Here is a 24,509-nt window from a genome sequence, read left to right as displayed (position 1 = left end):
GAAATAGTTATGTGTTCACGATATTATTTGAACATCACAGATCAAAAAATTGCAACAAAAATTCAGGTCCATTTTTGAAATTTCAAAGTTGAGGGCGAAATAGTTGAAAATAAATTTTGGCATCAAACGATATTAATTTTGTGTTATCAGGAAGAGTTACGGTTCAAATATGAATCGTTGATTGATATGTATTATTTATACTAAATCCTTGAAATTGATATGGGTTTAAATTTATTTCATGAGCATTTCTGAAATTTTTACGAGCTGTTACAAACGATACCATAGGTCTAGTCATGAAATTGGTTTTATGTAATTCAATAAGAGAATACAGTTTGTATGGTTGTTAATGTATTATCACTGCCTGCATTTTTCACTTCCATTTAACTCTGGTACAGAGTTGTAGGATCATTCTTCAAAATATCGTGTCTTCCTGAAGTAAGAAAATATAGAGTCTTGTCTATGTAGTCATTTTATCGAACGCAATAACCTTTAGACTTTCATCTGCTCTCGTAAAAATTTAAATAAGCATGTTTCATCACAGTCAGCACTACGGATCAGTTGTTTAACCGTTTGATGTCACCATTTGTTGAAGACACTAGCGCCCCAGTTGATAGAAAGTTTTCTTTATAAACGAGAAACAGGAGACAGGAGACATAATACCGAATACCTGTTCTCTGACAGGAGTAACACGACAACAGGACAACAGTGTTTAAGTGTTTAATATTACGGAATCTGGGATCCTAAACACATTTTAAAAATAAAAGTAAACAGGCAACTCATTCTCTGTGCTTATATTTTGTTGTGGTTTGACTGTTTTCTTGTGTCAACAAAAACGAATAATGAGGCTTTGTTAGTAGCCCAGAGTTGGGCTGTTTTGTCCGTCACCCAAATAGTCTTAACGATGAATTTCCCAACGGAAATAATAGAAGAAATTTTATTAAGGTGTGACGGAAAAACTCTTCTAAATGCAAGAAAAGTTAGTGATAATTGGAGAAGCATAGTGGATTATTTATCCCAAGTAGGTTAAATATATGTCTTTCTACTTCTATAGTAGTAATGTGATCATAATATGGAAAGAACAGAATTTAAAAAATACTAGTGAACACTGCTGGGCAATACATCTCATCTACAAATGATTCTTTCGGATGCAAGCCAGAAGAAATTGTTTAAATAACTAATTCCTTACGAATATCAAATCAGAAAGAAATCACTTGATTTCTGAATTGTCAACTCTTTGTTTTAAATAAAGGAGTTATGTTTTGAAACCTTGCTAACTAAAACTATAAAATACTGTTGCACTGGGTCTAATTGGAGTTTAAAACATACTTGTGTAAAAAGACTATACTCTTTCATTTCCCAGATACCAGTTTGATTCTAGCAGACACGCAGAATTCAAATCATTCTGATGACTGTTGTGGAGAGATACTTACGCATAGAAAATAAATATTAAGAATAGGATCCCTATTTAGAGAAGATATGGTAAATACCTCTAAGAAAACAACTACTTTCTTGGCCAATACCACGACAGACATTGGATCATGTTTTTGCCATTTTTTTCACAGAAGAAATTCTCATAGAAGCTTCTTGTTCGTCTAAGAGACCTCTTTGTTTGTGGTCATTGGCCGCGTCAGCGCACTGCAACTAAGTGTGAGAATGGGCAACACTTGTTTGCCAAGAACTACATACATCCTCAAGTAGAATTTGTACTTGTGCATAAGATCCTTTTTTTAATAATTTGAAAATGTAACGTTTTTTATCAAAATTTAGACATCCTTTACCAATTTTTCATAAATGTATTGTACCAATGCTCATCCAACACTATGTGCCTAATATTTTACATAATCATCGTATGAAACATCCTCAATTTCCGAAAGCTTGGACAAACTTTAGACTACTTTTTCATTTGCTGCACACAATCTGTCTTGGATCATATTGAACCTAGAGAATGTTTTCAACATTTTCAAAAGATGTTTTCAAATGTTTTTTTCCAAGCAATTCCTCCAGAAAATATTTTTTGTGCATTTTTCCACAAATTTTTTTTTTATACTTTGATATCTTCATATTTAGAGAACGAAGATATGGAAATGGTGTTGTTTCGAGGAAATTCCCCAACACCAGCTAATAGAGTATTTACAAAACTACAAACATAATGATGATAAAAAATGGTTGAATATTTATATCAATTGGTGTTCATGGGAAAATTTGAATCAAGTTGTATGTGATATGATTTTGAGTCCCGTGGAAGTACCGAGGATATCCTGCATTGCAGTTTCTGGAGACTTTATAGCAGTCGGATCTCATGATGGGAGACTAAGAATATTCACTACAAACTGGAAGGTGATTTTTTGTGCTCGAATTTTGGCAGTTAAAATAAATAGTTTAACTTTCATCAAAGGTGTGAGTATAAATGATTTAAATTTACACTGTTTACCTAGGAATGTTTCAGGTGACGAAGAGGAACCCGAAAATGATTTATGCCTTGCGATTTCATATAATAGGGGTCTTCATATATTTTACTTTGATGGGATTAACAAAAATCAGTTGGTGATTCATGATGTTAAGTCTCATAGGTTGGTAGGAAAATTAGAAATTTTATTTCAAAATGGATCAGTTTTTCATTGTCAGAAACACTCGTCATATGGTCTTCTTGATTGAAACATTGACAAAACAATATAATTTCAACGAGTTGTATCTATCTTGATGTGTTCCTTATTATTTTTGTAGTGTTTATAAAAACTACATTTGTTATGAAAAACTGGGTGGAAGAGTGACTATAGCCAAACTAACAGGAAATCATGGAAGGAAAGATCTATCTGAAATATGGTTCTCAAGGATATATTCCCCCTCTTGTTTATCCTGCATGAAAATGTGGGATGGCGTGTGTACTTTTCTGATAAATAATGAAGTCAAAGTTATTCAGTATGCAGGCAACGAGATCACTCCTATGGATTTGATGACAAAGAAAACCAGGATCAAGTTCAACTTTCCATTAGTAGAAAGTAATAATACACAAATTTTGAGGGATGATATAATTATTTGTTTATGTAAGTGAAAGATATATTTGCCTTGTTTCTGTTGTTAACTAGATTTTTCACTACATCTTTAATATACTATAACTGTTTATGGATTACCTTAACTTTTCAGTGTTTGTCAGTGCTTCATTTCAGACATGTTTTCTTTAAAATACATAATATCAAAGACATAATAAAATTAATTTTCTAATATAAGAAGTTCAAGTCCTTTAATCAAACTCCAGCAGTTTTATATTCGTAAATTTGTAACTATTAATAATTGTTATTGAACAAAATTACAATTTTGCTCAACTGACTACCGATCGAAGTCCTTCCGTCCGTGTAACAAAATTGCTTTGAAATAACAGTTTATTTTACAATATCAAAAAAAAATAAATTATATGGATATAAAAATGAACAAACAAAACAATTTCATTGATAAAATTGCGTTAATTTTTCTAACAGTGTTTCTGTTGGGAGTTAATGTCATACTCTTGCATGAAGGTTTCTTGTCACAGCATACTTTCTAATGATTTCTACATAATCGTCTTTTCCAGCAAACTTTTGAGTAAGTGACAGTAGTCTTTCCTTGATAGGGATAATACTAGTGAGTTGGTACAGCAGAGGGTTTGGAGGGTTGTGTTTAGGGTTATTGGGATGCCTTAATCTTGTTATTTTCCTTATAGTCATTGTTTTAGATACTTTAATTGTTTTCATGGTAAATTTGTTTTTATTAATTTTGGTATATAATGTATCACTTCCAAATTGTTGCAAATATCAAAACTTCGTACTTTTTTAAATTTTACTTACTTCACTAGTCCCATAAAAACGCGCTAATTGCATAAAACAAAACTTTTCCTACCTGATTATTTGAATAATTATCATGTAATTATTTTCGTTCATTCATTGTAACAATATGTAAATTGTGATTAAGAAAGTAAATATTTCAAAATATTCATCTGTGCCAACTATCTATCTACACCATAGTTTCCGGTAAATACCTGCTGGAAAACAAAAACTTCCCCGGCTAATACCTCGCCGGATATTGAATTACATCGAGAGACATTTATGCAAGATACCTCACAGAGGTTAGTCTCGCAGATGTTTCTCGTTGAAAAAAAAAAGTTTTATTGACATAGTTGAATTTCTCATTGTATTGACATGGAATTTAATGTTTCAACTGGTTCTTCAAGAGGTAGTCGAAATTTTACAAAATTCTACAATAGCAGGCAAATAATAGGAATAAATTTGTTTAACATTTATTTCAATGACTTCAATAAATGAGGTTTTTATTCCAGCAGCTAATCATGTGCTGATGATGGTCTGTTGAAACTTTTGATCTATATGTACTATGTCAACAGTCGTACTTCTGAATTATTTTGTTTTTATGAATATGAAAATATGAACGTTAATGATTTACTGAATATGTTTTTACTCATTCAGTAGATTTTTTTTTTTAGGTAAAAATGAAGATGATGTGAAATGTGACTTCATTGAAATTTTTTTGTTAGAGAAAAATAAATACTGCAAGAAAATGTTCACCACTTGGTCAATATTTAGGTGCTACATAACCTGCATTTATCTCTATGGAAATACATTGATTCTAGGAATGGATGTTGGTAATGTAAGTGTCAATTATTTTGATTCTCAACATCTGAATGGTGCTAGTGTTTTCATTTTGGTTGTTTCATATTTTTGAGGTCAGAGGAAAGTTCATAATTTATCTTTGAAGAATTCGAAAATTAGTTTTGTTATTTGTAATTTAGTTGTCTTTAAAATTGTGTTAGTTAGAAGATTTTACCAAAATTAATGTCCATTTGAAATATATAGACTTTGATTTTTTTCATAAAGATGAAGTTACCTAGAATTTAAATAGAGAAGTGTTCTCTTACAGTGGGACCCAAAAAATTTTTTCCTTAGAATTTCTAAGAAATAACTTTATTTTGATTCTCAATTCAGAAACTCTTCAAAACATGGATATTATCTATATTGTTTAATTTTTTTTTTGAAGAATATAAAAAAAGGAATGTTGAATATACACCTTACATGGTGAAAATCAATCATAAACAAAAAATAAGCTTTTTTTACATAAAATTCGTAGCGTATTAAAAAATCCTCATATAATTATTGATATAGAAGCACCTTCATTTTGACCGAGATAATCCCGATTTTTGTAACCTTTGACTTTAAATCACTTTCGACGCACACACGAGATATTTTGAATCTTTTGAGACAACTTTCAGAACACCAAAATGAAGATGTATGCGAGTTTACAGCTTATCTCTCATTCTGAGATGAAACCCCTACTTGGAAAAGTACTTTTTAATGATAGTAATAATTCGTATTCTTATAATGTATGGTGCCAAAACTACAAAAAACTTGTATGATTTCCGATATAAACATTTTATAACATTAGCTTCAAAGAACTAGATCACAGTGTTTTCAGAAATATACTGAAGTAACAAGTTGTTCCTGAAGGGTACTCGACTGAGATAAAAGAGAACTATTGTTAGTTCATTTGCTAGGAAAGGGGCATTATGTTTACCTGCAAAAAATGTTCAGGTATTTACAACCAATGTTGCAAAATAACATATATTAGTGTTGACTTTCATGATCAACAGTAAGTATAAAAATAATGGTAAAAAGATAACTTTTTGAAATCAATCAAAATAAGGACAGAATCCTATATCTAGGCGGTTCTTGATTATGTCCTTAAATTCAGGAAACATGTGTATATCGAATTGAAAGATACCCTAAATTATCCATGATAATAGCTTCCTCGGTACCGAGGAAGCTACTGTGTTAGCGAAACACGTGTAGAAATTAAAATGTTTGTAAAAAATTTGTAATTATCATCATGGATAGTGTTAATAATTTTCATCAAGTAACGGGTCAGTCCATTCATAATTATTCACTAAATTGTTCAAAATGAAAATGTGATTAGATATCTTTAAAAAAATGTCTTTTTTCTCAGCTGTGCCTTTTACAAATTTATATTGGACTATTAGGTTTTGAACACCCCAATTTCTAATTTCACTTGAAATACCGTCGAAATCAAATAAATGCAATTCTGACTGTATTTTTCAATTAATATATTTGATATTATTTTTCAGGTCTACATTTATCATGTTTCATCCTGGAAAAACTTTGATTTAAGGGAATATAGTCACAAACTTATTATAGGTAAACATCCTATAATAAGTATAGATGTTAGAGAGACAGCTAACGAACGAAGATTCTATGTGTCTTCAAAGTTCAACATTCACGAAATATCTGGATTTCTACCAAATGTCTACTAGTGATCATAAATGCACTTATCTAATTTATTTCTGTTAACGTAGATTTTATATTTTTTTAAGGAGATTTTATTGTGCCATGTAACATTATGAATGTTTTTTATTGTACTTCTAAAAGGCAAGAAGCTCATAAAGTTCAAAATAATGGAGCTTCAACCCTCAGTTGTTCAAAAGCTAGTTTTGTAAGTATAATCGAGTTCTAAAAAAATATTATTTTCTAACAATTGAATAATTTTGAAGATTGTATTGAAGTTCTGGTTGAAAACCAATTCAATATGTTCTCAAATTTGATTTTATTGAAATTAAATTATAAGATGTTTTATGTCTTTCATATTTTCTCATTCACATATTCATTTTTTTTTGCCAGTATTATTTGAAAGTAGACTAATTGTGATTTTTTTTTTCATGAAGTTAGATATGAAATATGGGATTGAATCAAATATAAATATTTCAAATGCATAATTGTGTTTCTTTAAAATGTGGAACTGAAAACAAAACTATCTTAGCTGGAACTAACTATATTGAGGGAGATTTCGTTAAAACAACTGTTCACCTAATTTTCTTTACAGTTAGTTAAAATTAGTTGATTAAATACTTTTTCGTTTTCCCTAGGTTTTCACTATTACAAAATAACAATTTTCAAGAAAAACCTAGCATCCATTATTTGTCACTCTGTTGCTTGTATATGTGATGGAATCGGCCGATACTTGATGAAAATCCATACGATCAACATTAGAAAGTTTGATTTGCCACCAAATTCTCGACATAATCGATGATCTTATTCGGAGTTTTCAATAACTAAACTGTTTCTCCCTCAAGTTGTTTTGTTACACAATCAAGAAATACTTTTTTGTGAGATTTTCACTACACACTTCAAAAACTGCAACACGTGTTTCGCTATACAATAGCGTCTTCAAGCGTGTCTATACTAACAGTTAGTATAGCTAGCACACTAACAGTTAGTATAGCAACTAACAATAAAGACATCTGTTGCGGTTTTGTAAACGAGTATACTAACAGTTAGCATAACTAGAATTCTAACACGCCTGAAGAAGCTATTGTATAGCGAAACACGTGTTGCGGTTTTGAAAACTCTAGTGAAACTCTATACGTTATGGATTTTCATCAAGTACCTATCGGCCGATCCCATCACATATGTGTAACACATTATATACATAATGTGTAAAACTATCTAGTGAAAATCACACAATAAAGTGTTTTTAGAATACGTTAGTTATGGATTTTCATCAAGTATTGACCGATTCCATCATATATACATAATGCATTGAATATTTGTGATACTGGATAACTTGAAATAGAAGTTCAGAATTAATTGATGAAGCTACTAATAGTGGATTCAAATAATCGATAAAAAATATTACAACTTATCTTTTCCTCTCAAAATGAAAGCATCCACTCATCTATCCCATCAATTGCACTTTGACGAGAGTACTTCTGATGAGACGTACCCTATTTTTCAAATAGCCCCTCAGAAAAAAGTTCAATGGGTTTATGTCGGGTAATCTCGCTGGCCATTATAGTGATCAATGTTTCTGAATCCACTTATTAGGAAAAACTACAAAATTTACACAGAATGGTCTCCTCTAAAATCTGATGTGAAAAATGGTTCTCCGTTGGTGCTAAAGTGTTCTTGAAATTGATTGCACATGGATATGCAAATGTTATTGGGTGAAAACTCTAAGGCCACAAAAAACTAGAATTGATCAGAATATCTCCGATAAGTATAAGTATTTTCAGTAGCTCATCATCACAATTTCAAATATCTCATAAAAAGTATGAGCAATGAACAGATATAAAGATCCTATTCCAAACAATTATCTGTTCACTAGTTTATAATTGGCGGAAACTTGTCGGCTGATTACAATCTGAAAATTAAAATTAATTCGTGACTGAAAGTAAAATAGTCCCGAACTGATAGGATATTGAAGTAGTTCGCAAGGCAGTGTCTAGGGTGTACAAAGAGATCTTGATATGAAACCTGCCTTTCCGCAAGAACTTCATACACTTAACCAGATTGTTTGAAGGTGATTGACAATGTTTCATGATGAATTTCACTAGTTCGAACTTCCATTGTCTACTATATAAAATGATTTGAAATCCCTGAAACAACTAAAAAAGAAAGAAGAATTGAAATGAATAACTGAAAATAACAATTATATTAACCAAAATAAATCTGAAATGAAATAATAGTGAAATAAAATACAAGTAAAAATAGAACAATTAAATAATAAAAAAAATAAAGAAATGAAAAAAGAAAATAAAAATAAAAAGTGGAGAGATTTCAAGTCACGTTAGTTCACGACGTTTTGATTGTTAGTATTTACAATTGTCTGAGGGTGATGACTGGACTGATTCCTCCGAGAGATGACTATTTATAGGTCGTTCGAGTACTTTCCGCTTCACTGGTTCCGTGGGAGATAACCGTTTTGGCGGGAGTTGGCCATTTTTCACTTGATGGGTTTCCATATGTTGCGTATTTCTACACTGGCTTGGCTGAATACGTTGTTGGACAACATGTATGCAGCTTCCTTGAATTTTCTCCTAAACCAATGTTCCTCTCTGTGCAAGATCTCAGCTTGGGACCACTCGATGTTGTGTTGATGAGTCCAAACATGATCTGCTATTTCTGATTTGCTGGTTTCCCGTCGTGTGTGTTTCTTGTGCTCGGCAATGCGAACATTCAATGGCCCCTTAGTTTCACCAATATAGGATTTTCCGCACTCACAGGGTATCCGGTAAATGCAATTCTTGGAATCGCAGTCCGCGTTTGGTGGCCTGGTTTTCGTGAGGCTGCTACGGATAGTGTTACCGGATCTGAAGCAGGTTCTGATGTACTTGGAACCAATTCTTCTTATCCTCTCTGATAATCCTCTGATGTAGGGAAGTGCAAGCACTGGTTGTGACGGCTTCTCTCCCTTGCGAGGCTCCTGCTTTCTTCTAGCCAAAGTCTTTTCTACCATCGCTTTGGAGTAGCCATTCCGTTGAAGATCATTTTTGATGATGTCTAGTTCCTTCTCGAGACCTTCCTTCGTATTACAGAGCCCAAAAGCACGGTCAAATATAGTCTTGATGATTCCTCCTTTAGTCGATTGATGGTGGTTGGATTCGTGGTTCAGATACTGTCCCTTATGAGTGGGTTTTCGCTATACAGATGTTTCCCACTTAGTGTCGGTCCTCTTCACCAAAACGTCTAAGAATGGCAATTCATTGTGGATTTCCTTCTCCATTGTGAAATTGATGGAAGGTCTCAAGCTGTTGATATGTTTCAGGAAGGCGTCTAGTTCAGTATTCCCATGGTTCCATATTATAAAGGTGTCGTCAACATATCTCAACCAGACTCGAGGTTTCTTGTGGGCTTCTTCAATGGCCAGAGTTTCAAACCACTCCATATATATGTTATATGTTGCCATATATATGTTGGCAGGGATTTCAAATCATTCTATATAGTAGACAATGGAAGTCCGAACTAGTGAAACTTAACCAGATTCTAAAGCAGTTGAATATCAAGCAGGTATTCAGTTTGTCAGAATCACACTCATACCATCTGACCTGAAAGATCACTCACCATATAAACTTGATATGAAACCTACCTTTCCGCAAGAACTTCGTACACTTAATAAGATTCTAAAGCAGTTGAATATCAATCAGGTTTTCAGAGTTTGTCAGAATCACAGTCATACCATCTGACCTGAAAGATCACTCACCATATAAACTAATCGGCTTCGTTAAGAAGCAGGGTTTATTTAGTTGAGTTTGAATAGGTGTGAGCCACAATAAACCCTTGCAGATTGCGTTGGACGGTCGAATAGACCCACTCACTTTTTACATAACCTATATCACTCTTTTTTGGAAATTTGAGTACATAAAAATAAAAATGTAGTCGTTTCGAATCTTGTTTCACTAACCTAACAGCCTGTAGATAGTTATACAAAACCTGAAAAGTTTTTATTACATCTTACCAGTTCTCTATTTTGTTAAATAGTTTTTGAAATGAAAAGCCATTGAAACAATTCTTTTCATTTATTATAATCAGTCATAATATAGCATGAAATATTTACAAGCAGCAAATTGTTTTTTGTAAATAGTTATCAATATATGGTATAAGAAAATCAGCTCGGTGAGAGGTTTTGTACATTTAAAATTAAAACAGATCTCTGAAAAAGACAATAAAATCACACACAACAAGGCACTAATTCAATTTCTTCCACATGTTTTTCTCATTCAAACTAATTTGAATGAATTTGTCTTTTTCAGAGTGCTTCATTGAAAATAACACAGGCTAACAATTTTCAGAACACAGACCAAACTATACTTTCCAGGAGATTTTTCAAACACCTGCATTTCAAAATACCCAAACTCAAGGGTAAAAAATATTTTTTTACATTCAGGGTTATCCTCATCATCAATTAGATAATTGAGTTTATCAACGCGCTAATATGCCAATGGTCAAGTAATGAAAAACATCTAGTTCATGAGCTGCCCACGAAAACGCCGGTCTAAGGGTGGTCACAACATCTCTATATTTCTTTCCAATGGAAAGGAATTCTTAGAGCAGTGTGGAGACTCACGGCATTTGATGGTGATGTTTAATGGCATTTGGAGTTTAGTTTTCAGGTCATGGAGTTTGAGTTGAGGTTCGGAATGATGAGTCAAGGGTTTTAAGAAATTAGTGGATTTTGGATTTCATGTAAAATTACCAAAATCTAATGTACCTTCAAACAAACATTTTTATTTTCAAACAACTAAACATGTTTTGTGGGATTAATTTTCAAAGTAATATATCCAATATCGAATCTAGCTACAAACTTTTTTTACCTTTAGTTTGAAGTATCCCAAAATGTTGATATGGGAGAGAAAATCTGAGGTTACATTGGGATTTAGTGTAATAAAAACCTTGAGGATGATATAGAATGGTCTTAAGTTCAGGACTAATTTAGTCAATGTGTAAAATTCACTTCTATCTTGATAATCAACATTTTTATTTTTCAATCTTTCGGTTTCGAATATATTGGAAATCAAAGAATGGAATTGATTCGATTCACTCAAATATAAATTCAATACCTATAAATAACTGTCAATACCAATGTGCTTTCAAATGTTAATTACAATATCTATATACATAATCATCTAGAAGTGACAATTCATCAAAACTATTAACAAAATAAAATTAAAATTTAATTTTTGATATATATTTTCAATGTTTTCATATTTACTGACATTGATATTCGGATAATGCTCTATCCTAATTTAGAATATTACTTTACATCATTCAAGATAGTCTTCATACTATTATGCTCCTGAATATTTAGGGAAAAAATTACTGTACTTGGTAAAAAAAATAAATAATCGAAGTAGTAAACTAAAAACGGATCTACGTGCATTAATTTTCCTTTGGAGTTTACAGAACTAATCAAACTGAAACTAAATGATTCAAGCACCAAATGAGTGTTCGTCATGACGGAAAAACTTATTACTAATATATCACAAAAAATGGACTTAAAAGTCAGTATAAAAAATATTATAGTTTGTTAAGTACTGTTTTCACAAAATTCCTGCGAATCTTTAAAAATTCTGAGAAAAATGACTAGATCGCAAATTCAAACATGGGATGTTATGTCATGCATGGTTCTTCAAGTCTGAAAAATACTGAAATGGAGCAATGCTTTTCAGATTTTTCAAATTGACAAATTTTGCTGTCTGCACCAGGCGGATGTTCTTGTTACAATTTACAAAACCTACTGTTTCCTCTCAAAAACACTGAATTTTTTTTTTCAGATTTTGGTAAATATTAACTTGACATAATCCACTAAGTCAAATCGACCACCATATCAACAATCACGATAAAAAAAATCGCAGGAATATTGTTTCGAGTATCTAAAAATCTCCTTCATGTACATCGTTTCGTTGTACTGTTGTGACACGTTTTATCACTGTCCATATTCATCGAAAGCACTTGCTGAATATCACTAGCTGTAGACGTTGAAGCTTCTTCGTTGATAACGATTTGTTTGTCATGATTTATTTGATTGATAACGGCCGCTGCCTTGGCTGCTATGCAACTGACGCAGAGTTCTTGTCGCACTGGAAAAGATCCTCTCTGAGGCAGGCTGGGAGTCATCTCATCTGGAGTTGAAGCTCTGCTACTGTCGTCGTCAACAGAATTATCGAAAAACCTTGGCATCTGAAAAAAGTAATAACACAGTTAATTGAAATAATAGTATCACTGTTAACAATGAAAATCACAATGGAAAATTTACGAAACTCGAGTTATACTTGTTCGCTCCAAAGTGAGTGGATCTATTCTACCCTCCACCGCAACCCGCAAGGGTTTATTGTGGCTCACACCTATTCACACTAGACCAAATAAACCCAGCTTCTTAATGAAGCCGCTTAGTTTATGTGTTGAGTGGTCTTTCAGGTCAGATGGTAAGAGTACGGCTGAACTTTAAAAACCTGATTCGGTCCCCAGCGGGGCATCACAAAGTATGTACTCTGCTGGTTTATCAATTTCCAAACAGAGGTGAGTTTACAAACCAACAAATGAAAAATACAAGTAAACAAAAGTCAGTCAAACGATTATTTAAGAACTCAAGAATAAAAAAAGATAGGTATTTTAGTAGAACTTTCTTATTTTCATAAGTACATAAGCTTTCACGGCCGAAGTCACATTGTTTTTGAATTCAAGTGAGTTCAATTTTATCTCTTGCTTGTTCAATTCATTGAAGAGAGACAATTTTTTGTGTCACTGAGTTTCTGTAACAAGTTTCTTGATGTGATTGTGTATGCGTGATCAGAAGCCTAGATTACGTGAAAGTCTTTATTTTCACGAATATAAAAAAGCGTTGGACGAGTAATGATACCTTTTCTTAGAAAAAGTGGACTGCAATGATTTCTACATTGTTCCTAGATAATTTATACCAAGAGGTTAGGTCACACTAATATACAAAAAAATCTGTATTTGTGGATTATACATTCCACATTTAAAAAAATGAGTCTGCATTTGAGCCAAAACCAACTGAGTCGGTTTCAAAAATTCCTAACATATTATTAATCAGATGGATCTTATAGGGAGATAATAAACATGAAATAGAACGTATCATATTTAAATGATATTTGCTGCTAGTTTCCGTAAAAGAATTGTACTCACCCACTTTTAAAATAAATACCTAAACTCTCAGTCACATTGGATTAAATCCGGTATTTGGTGTTATGTTATATGTTTTCACCATATGTAGATAATCTGCAATAAATTAAATCACGCTAATCGCATCCTACCGAAAACTTTGAAAAAACTTATTGTATTTAATTATTTCAACAAAATCTAGCTCTCTGACTGTAGTAGTAGACTTTATTTTAGGAATCCTAATATAAAATATATAGTTATGCATATATATGAATAATTTATATACATATATAATTTTACAGTGCGTCATGTATTACAATTTGATATATTCTAATAATAACTTTTTGAATACTTTTGAGGAATTCACATCTTTTATTTCATCAGGTAACTTATTGAAACTACCTAAACCTTTAAAGAACAATGAATTCATTCCACTCTTACAGTTTGTTCGGGATCTATAAAATGTATTACATGTTCTTGTGTTATATGAATGAATGTTACTATTTCGAATTAAATATCTGCTAAGATAGGCTGGTTGTATCCCACTTGTAATTTTGAAAATAAAAATCATGCTCAACTAATACAGTCTTTTATGTACCGGCTGCCATTGTAAAGTATTCAACATTGATACTGGTTGCATCTCAAAATTATTCTCATACCTCGATTTTGTAGTTTCTGCAACTGTCCCATTTGATTTTGGTTGAATAGATACATCAGTGTGGCACAGTAGTCAAAGTGTGGCCTTATTATGCAGTTGTAACATGTTAGTCGAGCAAAGATTGATAAAGATTTTGAAATTCTTACATATCTTTCTAATGGTATATTCGGCATGCTTATTCAAATTCAATTGATGGTCTATAATGAATCCTAGGTACTTAATTTCATTTACAATTGTGAGTTGATTATTGAATATGCTGATATTAACGTCGTTAATATCAATCTTTCTTTGATTCGAATTTGTTGTAACAATTATTGCCTTAGATTTATTGATATTCAATTTGAGTTTATTCACTTGTAGATATAATTCAATGTTCTTTAAAGATATATTGAGCTTCTTTTAAACCACAGTTTTCCGTATATACAAGGGTATCATCAGCAAATAAATTAATATGGTGTGAACCAGGTACATAGTTGATATCATTTATATAAATAACACTACCTTGTGGTACACGTATGTCATTTATAATTTAATCAGACATTACATCAAAATAACTATCTAACCAGTTTAAAGCGTTTCCAGTTACACCATAATACTTCAAATTAATGATTAAAGTTTTCCTATTAATTGTTTCGAAGGCACGCTTGAAATCTAGAAATATAGCAACAATATATTCTTTCTTATCAATTCTTTCGTTCCACACTGTGACTGTTAGTTGTAACGTTGTTTCGCACGAGTGATTCTTACGAAAACCGGACTGATTTTTGATGAATACATTATTTTCATTAAAGTATGTAACTAGTTGTTCATATACTGCCAGTTCCAGTACTTTTTCTAGCGCTGGAAGACTGTTTATTGGACGAAAATTACTTGCATCACTTGTATTATTTATTTTCGGAATTGGAGTCACTGTACTAACTTTGTACTGGTTTGGAAACAGTCCTGTGTACAAGGAAGTATTTATAAAGTTCAATATTATATGCCCAGACATATCGAAAGTTTCTTTTAAGAATTTACTATTTATAATTTCACTTTTATTTACTTTGTCAAGAGAAAAAACTATCTTATGTAAAGTTATCATGTTTATTTTTTTGAATTGACTCAACCTACTGTTTATGGGTTCATAGTTATTCGGTGTCCATATCTCATCACAATATATACTATTTTCTATCTCAATTACACTGTTTACAAAATATTCATTGAAATTATGGGCAATCTCTATTGGATTATCACATATTTTTTTACCATTACTATTTTCAAACATAATTCTCTTTATATTATGAGATTCTACTGGTTTGACTAGTTGTTTTATACATTTCCACATAATTTTTTTATCTTTTTTATTTTCATCAATTTTATTTTCAAAATATATTTTTTCTTTTTCTTTTAGAGTATTAACATAGGTGTTTCGTGAGTATTGACTGGTAAAATAAAAAAGAATAATTAGCCAATCATCTACCTATTATCAGTAAATAACTCAAATGTTTGTTTTTATATAGCAGACACAGATAAAACCCCACTTTCACTTATAAAAGTACTGAAATATATGAAATTTTTAGTTGTTCATATTCTCACAGACAGAATATAACTATCAGTTATTCCATCACACTGTAACATTCAAAACCCTTTGTGCGAAGTATTAACTGTCCTTGCAGTTTAACATCTTTATATTTTGCCTAGCATGCATTAGTAAATTGAAAGTGACATCGCATTGTAACCTATGGTGATTTCGCGGAAGTGTATTTGCTGGGACCAATCTCAATCACATTGTCGAAAACAAATAAATATCTCAACTACAAAGTTACGTTTGTTAGTAATAGTTTATTCAAAGTATTCACAAAGTTGTTTTAATGGAAGTAGCATTGGAGTCTATGTACTTTATCAGTCATCATAGTTGGCCACTGTATCTACTTTTTACTCTGAATTTGACTCATTACTTACTTGTCTATCGGACACCATGACTCTTATTTCCGGTAAAGGGCTTAACCCTCCTAAATGCCTAGGACTACTGTTTTGGCTTCCCAACGACTCCTGGCCCATATCTCCGTCTAGTTGGAGGATACTTTCCTGGCTACCGGTGAACTGCATATAAAAAACAATTTTCAATTCAAATAAAAATACTAATACCAACATATTCACAACTGATTGAACACAGCAAAGCAAAATATCAAAACGAATTTGTTTCTTTCGATAAAAATCATTTTTCTCAATATTTGAATATTGAAAAAGTTTTTTAGGATTATATGTCAGCTTTACATTTTTGTTTTGTTATGAGTACTGAAGATGCTAATCTTATTCGCCAAGTCCCACCTGAAAAAGAAGATACTCTAGTTATGAGAGCGGTGCCTTTACGAAGACGGATATGTGTGAGATTTAAATCATTGTAATAGTAGATAAGTTTATTCTATGAAAACATTGTTCCACAACGTTCTTATGAATTGTAGTTTGTGATATGTAAAATTGAACCAATAGAAAGGTCGTGACATAAAAACGCATTATTAAAATTTCCCGTCATAAAGAGCTCTTGAATAACACTATTCATTTGATAAGTGTCGTAGAGTTGAATATATTATTACTCTTATACATACTAGTGGACCTGTATTCAAGTGGATGATACAAAATTTTACTTTGGCTCTAGGAGGCCATATTGATCCGAGAATCAAACAGCATTATCATTGTCAGTGTCACTGTTTTTCTAGTTTGAAAGCCGTGGATTTTTGGAATTTCTTCCTGACGTTTCGCTGGCGCGAGTGGTTAGCTTCTTCAGAGGTTTAACCATCATGGCTTACTGTCTAAACTAACTTTTAGGCTTCGTAAAGGGTATTTATGCCTTGTCAGGTAATCAGTTGTATTTGTACCTGCACTTGTACCTGTACTTGAACCTGGAACATTAACAATCTTTCTGCCTGTCGTCATTCTGTTCGTTATTCTCGAATTCCTTAAAATGGGGTTCCATATTCGATTGAGGTTCACCGCTTCTACTTTTCTGTTGAAACTCTCCGTGTGTTTGTGGATCTCTATTGCCTCCCGTACCAGTCGGCTATAGAATCCCTGGTTATGGGCAATTCGTTCTGTGTTTTCAAAGAAAATTATGCGGTCTCCTTCATTAAGCGCGTGTTCTGCCACAGCTGACTTGTCCGCTTGGCCTAGTCTGCAGTTACTTTTATGCTCTTTCAGTCTTGTTCCCACGGATCGTTTGGTGGTTCCAATATATACCTTCCCACAAGTGCACGGTATGCGATAGACCCCTGCTGCTGATAATGGGTCTCTTTTGTCTTTAGCCGACCTGAGGCTTTGTTGTATCTTCCTCGTGGGTTTGAAGACTGTTTCGATGTCGTGTTTATCCAATAGTATTCCAATTATCATGTTGAAAAACTAATTCTCTGTATGAGAAAATAATATATATCCAGATATCCCCAAACATCATCCCAAGCATGACTCAGCCTCTCCAAGGGATATGTTTTGCTGATGTCCAGATAAGATCTGAAGGATATCCCAATTTCATCATAGTTTAGGTACTATTGTAGTATGCCCCAATAGTAACATTATCACGGTATGTAGTCAGGATTTCCGAGTGTATTCATTCCTCAGGATACTGCGCAATATGGTGATATATGTTATATCTTTCCTGTGTTACACAGAACAAGATCATAACTTTTATGAGTCTACGTCAAACTGTTTCATCCCAGTGAATACTTATTCTATTTAATCGAAATAGACGACATTTGAATCAGTGCACTTTTGTCAATGAAACACAAGCAGCATACACATTTTGTGCTCGTGATTCGATGAAGTCGACGAAGCTCGTTTTTGCCTGGTCCTGATTGGAGAAGGTTCTACCGGTGAGAAAGTTATCGGTGTTTGAAAATATGGTAGTCAGTTGGCGAGATGTCTGGGGATTATAGTGGGTGAGACAGAACTTCAACTCCCATTTCTTTTAATTTTCGGAAGATGATTTGTGAAACGTGCGGACAGGCGTTGAGCAGGATCGGACCTCCTCTGTTGACCAGTGCCGGCTGCTGGTGACGCAATTTTCTGTACATTTCATCAATTTCCTCACAACAGGACTCTGCTGTGATAATTTGGACCAGTTGCAGAATGTTATAGTGAATTATACCAGCCGCTCACCATCATACAGTAACCATGGTTTTTGTTTTGGAAAGTATCTAGGTGGCTCATCGGTGTCCAACCACTGTAGATGAGTTTAATTCATGAATTTTTCGAATTCACTTCGAAAAGTATTCAAATTGATGTTTCAAATATTGGGTTTTAATTTTTAAAGGGATTTGTTTCTAATTCACATATTGGCAACAGCACCTACATATAGTTGAAATAATTTATACGTACCTAGATATTCTACTTTATAAATCAACAATTGAGGCAAAATATAAATTATAGTTCAATACCACCTCCACAAGCCACATAAACAACAGTTGTTTTGTTATTTATTTATATAGAGAAAGATAGGTTAGGTGTACAAATTTTCATATGTCACAGAATGTCTCGGAACATAAGTAAACAGAACAGCACGCCTCTGAAATATGTCATCTTTGTTTGTCTCATACAGGTAACAGATTCATTGTCCTTTATTAGCTATAACCGATGTTGCCAAATGGTTAAATAGAAACGAATCCCTTTAAACGTTGAATGCATTATTTCATTCCTCTTTTTTGAATATTTAAATAATTTTTTAAAGGAAAAAGTTGAAATAAGTTTAAAATGCGTTGTTTTAGAGTTCTTTCATGAAAACTACTTGACTTTCGTCAGGAGGAACATTTTCCATTCTCTGTCGAACAATACATATATACCACGACACAGTATGAATGTTTATTAAGATTTTGAATTACAAAAACACATGACATCAAAATAGATACAAAATACAAGTGTTTTGTGAAAAAAAAGTATCAAATTTCAAACAAACAGACATTTTAGAACAGATTTTATACATTCCAATTTACAAATTCCTTACAAATAGCAGATGAGTTATGGCGGCTCGTTACGCGCGACAGACGATTTCCATCCGGTGTTGAACGAACGTCAGCTCATAGCTCATAGTGTGTCTGCAAATTGATGAGTATCGAGTTTTGTACAGCTACCAGACTGAGTAATGGCTAGTGGGAGAAATGGTATCTGCGTAAGTTTGGGCCGGTGTATGACAAAGAAAGTATTAGGTAAAAAGAAATAGAAACTTTTGTTTGCAATTTTACGTTTACGGCTCGAATAATCTAACAGACTAATAACATATTTCTACACATCTACTGCACATCTCGAGGCTTCTCACCGGCCACGACTCAGTTCGGCAGCCATATTTACCTATTTGATTCAAAATTGTTTTTTTGAATGTCTGATGTTTTCGGTTTTATCTCGCCTAATATGAAGGAAAATGAGTTACATAGTTTCACATCACTTTTGTTCCAGTGTGATATGGAAAATATTGTTCTTTGACGGAGTATATATATATCTTATTTGAGTTGTGTTTAGGGTTCAATGGTTATTGCACGTTTGATACAGTCGTTTGTTTTTTTGTTATTTTGTTTCTCGAGAGAAAAGCGGATCTGCTTCCTGGAATAACAAAGACAATTGATTGTGTAATGTGTTTATCAAAAACAGTTGAATTCAAATAATCATTTGGAATATCTGGACAACGATAGTTCCAAGTACACAAAACTATTAATAATATTATTGAAAATCATCCCCGAAAGAAAAAAGTCGGCCGCCACTGGTAACTATAAACCAAACGTGACGTAGCTAAGAGTGCGCGAATGTACGATGATTCCCGCCACTCTAGAAGCAGTAAGAATAATGCTACCGATTTCGACGTAACTTCGGCGAAATTTCTACGGCATTCGATTACATTTTTAAAGGATATGAGGATATCGAGATAGTCAAGTGGACGTTACAGTGCGGTACGCGAAGTGATTTAGTAAGGCGATAGACATTCAAATAATATTTGAAGTTTTAGTTGAAGTGTTTGTTGTATTTAAAGTAAACAAAGTTAAGTTTGATCATTCAGTGTAGTTTCATTATTGGTCAACTCACGGGCAAAAACGTAACAATATTATTTACCGAAAACATTAAATGAACCTAAGGGTGTGTAAAAGACATTTATTAGAATTTCTAAAGTATATCTGAAGAAATGAATAATTTTGATATGATTCTACTGTCAAGAATTTAGAAACCACTGAATACTGAAAACAAAACGAATAAGAGGTATTGTCTGTGCTAGAGAATAATATTGACCACAATTCACTGGAACAAAAAAGATACCAAACTAACATCTTCATTTAGAAGTGCGGAAAATAGTTCGGAAATCATGAGATATTGAAAAAAATTCAGTGACATCCCAGACGTTCGACGTTCTGTAATATTCTCCCTGTTTTTTCATCTCTCATAAAGTTTATCCTTTGTGGTATCCATGGGATATCAAATGTTAAAATAAAATAATCCCCGGCATGATCTAACAAGATCTGTGTTTTATCTTGTTGTCATATATAGGATGTCCTAAGGCTTGCAAAATTTGTTCCCTAATATATCCCCAATCCCCGTTTCATCCTAGTGACATTCGCAAGACATTCTGGGAAAGTCCTAGGAACTCAGGAAACGATAAAATTTCCGTTTCCCACTAATTCAATTGGGATACCCACCGACATGCTTTGGATGATTTAACGTTGTCCCTTGTTGGTCCCAAAATGGTGATCATGCTATTTGGATCTTGACTTACGGAGGTTTCTTGGTGCAATCTCTTTGGAATTTCACAAATAAAATGACATGAGATTGTGGCCCGTATAATCCATAAACTTTTTAATAAATTGTTTTGAAACCATACTTTGTATTCCAATTGGGAATACAACATATTATTATGTAAACCTATATTTCAGACACCTACTGTCAAGTGGATATTTATAGCTCTTCAAGGCACAAAACTAACAGCATACTATTCTAAAAGCTGAATTTGAGTTACAGTGGGGTCTTTCACATCAATAAACAGTTGTATCTCATAATCTCACAGTACCTTGATTACAAAAATTTAATAACAGTGTCGTTGTCCAAAGTTGATAACAAAAATTTCATTGAATACACCTTGCAAAGACTTGCGAAACCGTAATCTCTTTGCAGCCCCATTTAGAAAAACCAATTCGGGTAAAAACACTCCTTTATGCAGAATTGTCAGATCCTTCAATACTTATTACAATGATATTGAAAAACTAAGATTATTTTTCCTTAGACTATGTGAAATCTATTTTTATTTATAATTATTATAAAATTATTTAACTGTCCCCTAGGGGTAATAGCTACCCCTGTGAAAATTTTAAATGAAAAGGAGTACTTTTTGATTTTTGGATTTTGATACTCCAAAAAAGGCAATTTTATTTTATACAAACAAATCAATCCTATAAAGCTGAATGTATAATTGAAAAGTTTAAAAGCGGTATCATACGCTACCCTTTTTCATTAAAATTTTTCACAGGGGTAGTTATTACCCCTAGGGGATTGAAGGGTAAGTTGATTAAATTTAATGAGAAAGTGTATTTCCTTACACAAAAATTGACCTGTTTCATGATTTTTCATTTTACATAGAAAACGAATTTATCTGTTACTTTGGAACCTCATTCGTACATTATGTGAGACTGAATTTATATACAATATATTCCAATGAAAATGTGTCAATTGGTATTCTTTTAAAATATATTTTCATAGTCTGCGCTATATAATTCTCTACATAATTTTTTTTATAAAAACGAGATGAAGTTTGTTACTCCCAGACAAGGTTTCTAGTAGTCTGGCAGAAAAATGTCTCCCGAAGACTAACATCTACACGTTGTAAGGTAATTTGAAATATTTTTTTTCTTTGGTATTTTTCCATCATTTTTCTTGATTATTTTATTTCACTTTATTTTCATTTCAGTTTATTGTTTGTATACAAATGACATTTCAGTTATTGCTCAACCCATTTCAGGCCACAATAATTTGTTTTCTTTTACAAATTAGCATTCTCACATTTTCTGCTATTCATTTGACATTATTTAACCGAATATTTCGGTTAAATAATTTCAATTCAATTTCAACATTCAATGCAATTTTATTTCGAGATATTTTGAACCCGTTAACACAATTTCCAACAAAGGTAGTGCGAATATTCGAAAATATCTGGTTGAAAATGGATTCAACGACCTACGAGTCTAGAGCCGGTGTACACATCCACAATAGATGTCTTCTAAGTGAAATATTTTTTTCATGTTCCATATTTCTTTCACCAATACTATAGTCTATTTCAAAAGAGTGTAGAGTAATAAAATCTCATTAAGTATTCAAAAGCGCTACAGGGTGATCCGTCATTAAATTCTGTCACTTCCCTAGTCCGCATTGCAAAATTATGTCGTTTCATAAAGAGCAGGTAGGTATCACCCTGTTTTATGGGATTTGTCCATTGTTATCGACGGATAAATACTGAGCCAGATGCGCGCTAGTGGGATAATTGCCAAAAGAATATGCATTCATAAAAATTATATTAAAGGAAATAAAAATTTAATACAGCAGAACAGTGTTATTAAAAAAATATAAAATGTAACAATAAAATATATACGAACCGAAATCGGGAAATACTCACAAACACACACGAACGAACTTTACGTATTGAAACACTTGTGGGGACTTTAAATCAATTTATTCACAAAAACGACAAGAACTTTACTGGATACGTTATTACAATTTGACACTTGAACAATACTAAAACTGTGAACTTCCCTTAACGTTTAACAACACTCTATTTATACCCTAATTGAATGTTCTAGAGATTACTAGGTACAATTTTCGAGAACCTTCCGAGAAAATAATTATTCAGACTACCCTTAATTCTAAACCCTAACCTAAGCAAAAGTGTCACTGTCACTGATACACTGGTCTCTGTCCAGATTGCTTATCCCGCTACAGTATATTTACAATTCAATTAAATTATTCTACATCAGTATAGTCTTCATCCGAAGAACTGTCATCATCCCCTGGTGTTATAATTATAGGGTCAACCACCTGATCGACCAAGTTGTCCAGTTCCCACATTTAACTTCCTCTTTTAAAACATGCTGGATTGCTTTTTGCCAGTTTTCTGATGTGATTTCCATAATGACTTGATCAAACAATACCTTGACATCTTTCATTTTAAATGTGGTATTGTGCCTTGCAACATATCCTTTAACTTGTGCCCATATAAGTTCTATAGGATTTAATTCGCAATGATATGGCGGTAGGCGCAGCACAGTTACTTTATACTTTTCTGCTACATCTTCTACGGCATATTTCATGAAGCGAGATTTATGTTGTTTTACTATGGCTAGTAGTTCCTTCTTTACTGAATTCGTCTCAAACTGAATACCTTTATTTGACAGCCAGTTAATAATTTCTTGCTTTCTCCAAGCTGAAGTTGGTACCTTCTCTAAGCGCCTTGAATGGTAGCTTGCATTATCCATAACCACGACCGAATCAGCTGAAAGAAATTTTAACATTTCCCCGAAGTAGTCTTCGAAGACATCCGAATTCATGTCCTCATGATAATCTCCCGTCCGGCACGACTCAAAGCTTAACAAACCTTCTTTTAAAAATCCGTCTTCGCTTCCAATGTGAGCAATTATAAGCCTCTTCCCTTTTCCCGAAGGCACTTTAATACCCGTCGAAAGGCCTTCTATGAAAGCTTGGCGAGAACTTGTTATATTTTTATCTTGCCACATTTTTTTGACTATATAACCTTCGTTTATCCACGTCTCATCAAGATAAAAAATTTTCTTTTGCTCTCTGCGGTACTCCTTTATAGTTGTCAAATATTTTCGTCTTCAGCAAACAATTTCATCACTTTCCAGTAATAGTGCCTTTCGATTGTGCTTTTCCCAGGCAAAATTCATACTTTTTAAAGTTTTCTATAAAAGTTTTCTGGATATCAAAGGAATATCGTTATCTTGGCTTATCTCGATAAATATTTTTTCAAGAGTGGGTATTTCCTTTTTAAAATAAAACGAATGAACTTTTCTTCGAATGTCACATTTGGTGTCTTCATCTAAGATTTTTATTGGTCTTCCTGATTTTCTCTTATATGGACTTACCTGGCCTGATATCTTTCTTTCTCGCAATAATTTAAAAATCGTGGACTGTCCAATTCCAGTCATTCGGGCACATCGCTCAACATTTTCTTGCACAGACAAACTAGGGTGATCGTGTTTTATGCAATCATATACATTTAAAATTATAACTTTTTCGCAAACAGATAGCGGAGAATTTTTTACACTTCTTTTCTTTGGAGTAAATTTCCCCATTTTATAACTTTTTCACTATTTCTATATCACAATATCACTGTACGTTTAATTGGTGTAGTAACAATTACTATTATAACTCGAATGTTTAAGACACCATTA

General features: G+C 32.7%; 2 protein-coding genes across 2 annotated transcripts in view; one reads left to right on the top strand and one right to left on the bottom strand.

The window, feature by feature from the left end:
- The first annotated feature begins 644 nt into the window (after positions 1-644).
- Positions 645-6,626, top strand: LOC111503901 (uncharacterized). Its single transcript, XM_023158334.2, has 6 exons — positions 645-1,018; positions 2,068-2,395; positions 2,447-2,570; positions 2,725-3,044; positions 4,472-4,635; positions 6,125-6,626. Exons 1-6 carry the CDS (start codon positions 902-904, stop codon positions 6,308-6,310), a joined length of 1,239 nt encoding a protein of 412 aa, XP_023014102.2. The 5' UTR covers positions 645-901; the 3' UTR covers positions 6,311-6,626.
- Positions 6,627-10,329: 3,703 nt separating this feature from the next.
- Positions 10,330-24,509, bottom strand: part of LOC111503910 (ring finger protein goliath) — a 180,392-nt gene continuing 166,212 nt past the window's right edge. Inside the window, 2 exon segments of the mRNA XM_023158345.2 lie at positions 10,330-12,509; positions 16,051-16,191. Of these exon segments, the coding sequence (XP_023014113.2) occupies positions 12,216-12,509; positions 16,051-16,191 (435 nt within the window). The 3' untranslated portion in view covers positions 10,330-12,215.

The sequence above is a fragment of the Leptinotarsa decemlineata genome, unplaced genomic scaffold (assembly GCF_025532065.1).
Source record: "Leptinotarsa decemlineata unplaced genomic scaffold, Ldec_3_MD MMD2_tig00026336_RagTag_RagTag, whole genome shotgun sequence".
NCBI lineage: Eukaryota > Metazoa > Arthropoda > Insecta > Coleoptera > Chrysomelidae > Leptinotarsa > Leptinotarsa decemlineata.
This window is presented reverse-complemented; position numbering and strand designations above follow the sequence as displayed.

What these genes read in the sequence shown, in the direction of transcription:
- LOC111503901 (XM_023158334.2), top strand. Translation starts at nt 902, where the DNA reads ATGAATTTCCCAACGGAAATAATAGAAGAAATTTTATTAAGGTGTGAC. An exon ending in CATGATGTTAAGTCTCATAG is followed by an intron (nt 2,571 to 2,724) that starts GTTGGTAGGAAA and finishes TTATTTTTGTAG; the next exon opens with TGTTTATAAAAACTACATTT. An exon ending in TAGGAATGGATGTTGGTAAT is followed by an intron (nt 4,636 to 6,124) that starts GTAAGTGTCAAT and finishes ATTATTTTTCAG; the next exon opens with GTCTACATTTATCATGTTTC.